The sequence below is a fragment of the Monopterus albus genome, unplaced genomic scaffold, assembly GCF_001952655.1.
Source record: "Monopterus albus unplaced genomic scaffold, M_albus_1.0 scaffold554.1, whole genome shotgun sequence".
NCBI lineage: Eukaryota > Metazoa > Chordata > Actinopteri > Synbranchiformes > Synbranchidae > Monopterus > Monopterus albus.
Window position 1 is genome coordinate 1224 of NW_018128434.1, and position 3336 is coordinate 4559.

At 39.2% G+C, this 3336-nt stretch overlaps 1 protein-coding gene across 1 annotated transcript; it reads right to left on the bottom strand.

The window, feature by feature from the left end:
• Positions 1 to 1191: 1191 nt before the first annotated feature.
• LOC109953148 (UDP-glucuronosyltransferase 2A1-like) lies at positions 1192 to 3029 on the bottom strand. The gene is made up of 3 exons (XM_020588563.1): positions 2794 to 3029; positions 1832 to 2077; positions 1192 to 1629 (listed from the first exon to the last, which is right to left on the bottom strand). The coding sequence occupies exons 1-3, from the start codon at positions 2934 to 2936 to the stop codon at positions 1587 to 1589; spliced, it is 432 nt and encodes a 143-aa protein (XP_020444219.1). The 5' UTR covers positions 2937 to 3029; the 3' UTR covers positions 1192 to 1586.
• Positions 3030 to 3336: the final 307 nt, after the last annotated feature.

Here is a 3336-nt window from a genome sequence, read left to right on the forward strand (position 1 = left end):
ATCAGGGTCTCCAGCACAGGCTTGATGTTAATCCAGTGGCTGCCTTCAGTGTACCACACCAAAATGTTCCCTCCATTTGTACTCCATGTCGTACAAAGAACCAGCAGGACACAAAGGGAGAGATGCTGCCTCAACTCCATGCTCAGGTAGAATGACTGCTGTAGCCTGATGCAAAGCCTGATATAAAGGTGCTTCTAAGAGAGTAATTATTAACAAAGCTGAACTCAGATTTGCAGTTCCTCTTTGTGCAGCATGGACCAAAAGATAAGAATTCATTAAAGTTAAACTCAATATTTAAAAAAACAAGAATAACCTTTAAACTGTATTATAACTCCCAAAAGTAAAAACAGACCTTAGTAACCTACATTCTACTTGTTAGCTGTGGAGAGAGAGAATAGAGTAAAAGGATACCTTATTAGTTCAGAGCACTTGGCCACAGTTGCATAAGCGGAGGAAGTCGTGAGAGCATGAGGGTGTGACTTCCCCACCAAACCACTGAAGTGTAGGAGAGAATCAGGTCACTTGTTTTTGTGGGAGGGGTAACATATGTTTGTCATTTTAAGATTGGTTTTTGGGATTCCAAGTGAAAACCAGTTGTTTTAAAGGCACATTTCAAAAGTAACACTATCATTACTTAGACTATTCCTGTTATGTTTCAAAGAATGGCAGTGTTGCTCAGTTTAGATTCAGACTAAAATACTGTATCTTAACAACTAGTGGATGGCTTGCTGTGAATGTGTACAAACTTGGGTTCCAAAAGGAAGTGGCCAACTGATTTCCTGAATTGATCATATTCATTGTGATTGACCAATCATTGCAGATCTATAGCATTGTTTTATGCTTTGAAATATGATGGTGTAAGTTATAACATTTTAATGCATTTGGGATGTTTTGAAACTGTTACAGTGCCGGGTGGGGTGGAGACACGCTACAGTTGCTGTGAGGGAGACATGGGAGCACCTGGATGTCAGGTGTTTAGGGTAGGAAGAAAGACATTTCAATAAGTTCTTTTACAGACAACATACTAGTTGGTATTTTTAATTTGTTATTTTGTCTTCACCAGTTGCATGTCCACAATTCCCTCAGCCTGGATGGGTTTGTGTCGACTGGTCCCAGACAACCCTTGGATACGAGCTGTCCCGGGGTCTACTCTTTGGATTGTGAAATGGTGATGTCAGCTTCTTTGAGGGGCAGGGTTTTTAAGATCACCCTTGTGTTAAGTACCAAACTCAGCTAAAGCCTCCAGTGGCTGTGTTTGTGATGGTGGTTTCATTAGAATTCAAGATTCCCCCATCTGAACATAGTTTCAGCATTTCTGTACTCACTTTGTTTTATTGTTGTTCTCCAAACTCACACCATCCAATAAACATTCAACTTTTAATGTCAAATTGGCCTCAGGTGTAAGCATGCAAAATAGTGTGCAGCTGTGAGCAGTTTTGCTAATTACTAAAAAAAAGGTTACTATTAACAAAGGTCCAAATGCAGGGTGTTTGGTCAGAGGTTAGCTGTGCAACTTCAGGTTTATTGTGACAAAACAAGTGAAACAACAAAATCCTTGTTCCTTGTTAGCATATTATGCCACCTTATTAGGTACCATTGAAGTAAAGCAGGAGTGTCACAAACATCCTGTTCAGTGATAGTGTTTTGTAAATGTTCTTACATTTTAAGTAGTTTCAAAGTGGTGATGAATACAAATCCAAGAGTTTGTAGTTTCATTACATACTTTAGACCAACAGGAAAGCCAGTGAACTAAACTGAAAGTCTTTACCAATGACACTTCAGTTCAGCCCGTTACTCAGCCTTTCTTTTTGTTTTTTCCTTTCTGCCACAGCACCACTGGAAGCAGAAACTGCAGGTCTTGATAAAAAGGAGTATGAGGAGGAGGACAACGGCAAGGAGGAAGGCCAGGACATCCAGGCTGTGATACTGGTACCAGGTGAGCTCATGGGCCTGGACCCTCAGGTGCTTGGCTCCTTTGTTTCTCATAGTGAACTCGATCCAGAATACTGCCTCATCCCGAGGACTCGTGGGTCTGTCATGGTGGATACTGGAAAGCCGCAAAGCATTTTCCTTGTACCTTTGAATGTGGATATACAATAGAGGGTGAAAATGTGCATCATGTTTTTGTTCATTTTAACACTTGTTTCTTTGCTTTATCAAGAATAGGAGCCAAAAGGAAATGAAGAGATGAATTTTTCTTTTTACAGCTCCTTTTCTTTTAAAACTTGCATTAGGACTTGTCCACTGTAGGCCATGTTTATAAAAGGTTTTGATATCCAATTCTGGTCTATCTGGAGACATTTTATAGCTATAAAGTGGGATTTTCCTTTTAGTTATGCAACTAAATTATTGATAAATCTTACAGCTACTTATTTGATTAATCAGTTGTTTTGTCTGTGATGTTAAAAGACTGAACATTTGGCAATCACAACTACGCTAAGCTCATTGTGACTTCTTCAGAATTTGCTAAAACCCAAAGATATTCATTTTACTTAATATACAGAGGCACAGCAGAACCTAACCTTGACAAATGAAATGATTAATCTGTCTTCATATAAGCTTAAAATTATTTCCTATTGCGTAACTGATTTAATTGCTGCTGTAGACTGGTATCGACTGGTTTGTTATGTGGGAGATTGTGACTTTTTTGTGGTTTCAGACAGCACTTGTAGTAAACATTGTTGCAGTGGCAAGAAAGTTCATCTCATAATGGGCAACTGTTGTTTTGTATTTTAGCAAAACTAAAATTAGCCTAAATGAATTAATATTTATAATAGTTACAAGACAGCTTACTTTTTCTCATTGATGACAGCATTGATTGCATCTCTAAGGTCCTCAGTCTTCATGGACTTGAGGTCAACAATGATTGCAGCTCCCTTTTCCTTCATATGGATCATATTCTCGGGCTGGTCGCCGAACATGGGGATACCCACCATGGGAACACCGTGGTAGATGGCCTCGTAAATCCCGTTTGTCCCACCATGGGTGATGAAAGCTCTGGTCTTGGGGTGACCTGATATGGTACCAAAAATGATAAAACACAAATTACTTTCTTTAATCAGAACAGACTGTTAAAGCGCATCTTTTCACTCCTGTATGATGTGACTCAGTGAACTCCTAGAGGGCCCCTATTAGCCTCCACTGTACATCAGTTTCGTTATTTTCCCAAGAATGTAGAAACCATACATGATCAATTGATAAGTTAAACTCACAGTAATAATAGGCTACATTTTTTTCTAGTTTGTTGAATCATTTAAAGCTATTCTACATAATTTTGAGACTCGAAACAAGCTTGCACGACAAGTCGCTCCTAATCGCTCCTTGCCCATCCCATCA

Bases quoted from the DNA above. Each gene is read 5' to 3' on its own strand.
- LOC109953148 (XM_020588563.1), bottom strand. From the start codon at position 2,936: ATGGTGGGTATCCCCATGTTCGGCGACCAGCCCGAGAATATGATCCAT. The intron at 2,078-2,793 runs GTAAGCTGTCTT...CCACATTCAAAG, and splicing joins GCTGTCATCAATGAGAAAAA to GTACAAGGAAAATGCTTTGC. The intron at 1,630-1,831 runs CTGTGGCAGAAA...ACTATCACTGAA, and splicing joins AGTTTCTGCTTCCAGTGGTG to CAGGATGTTTGTGACACTCC.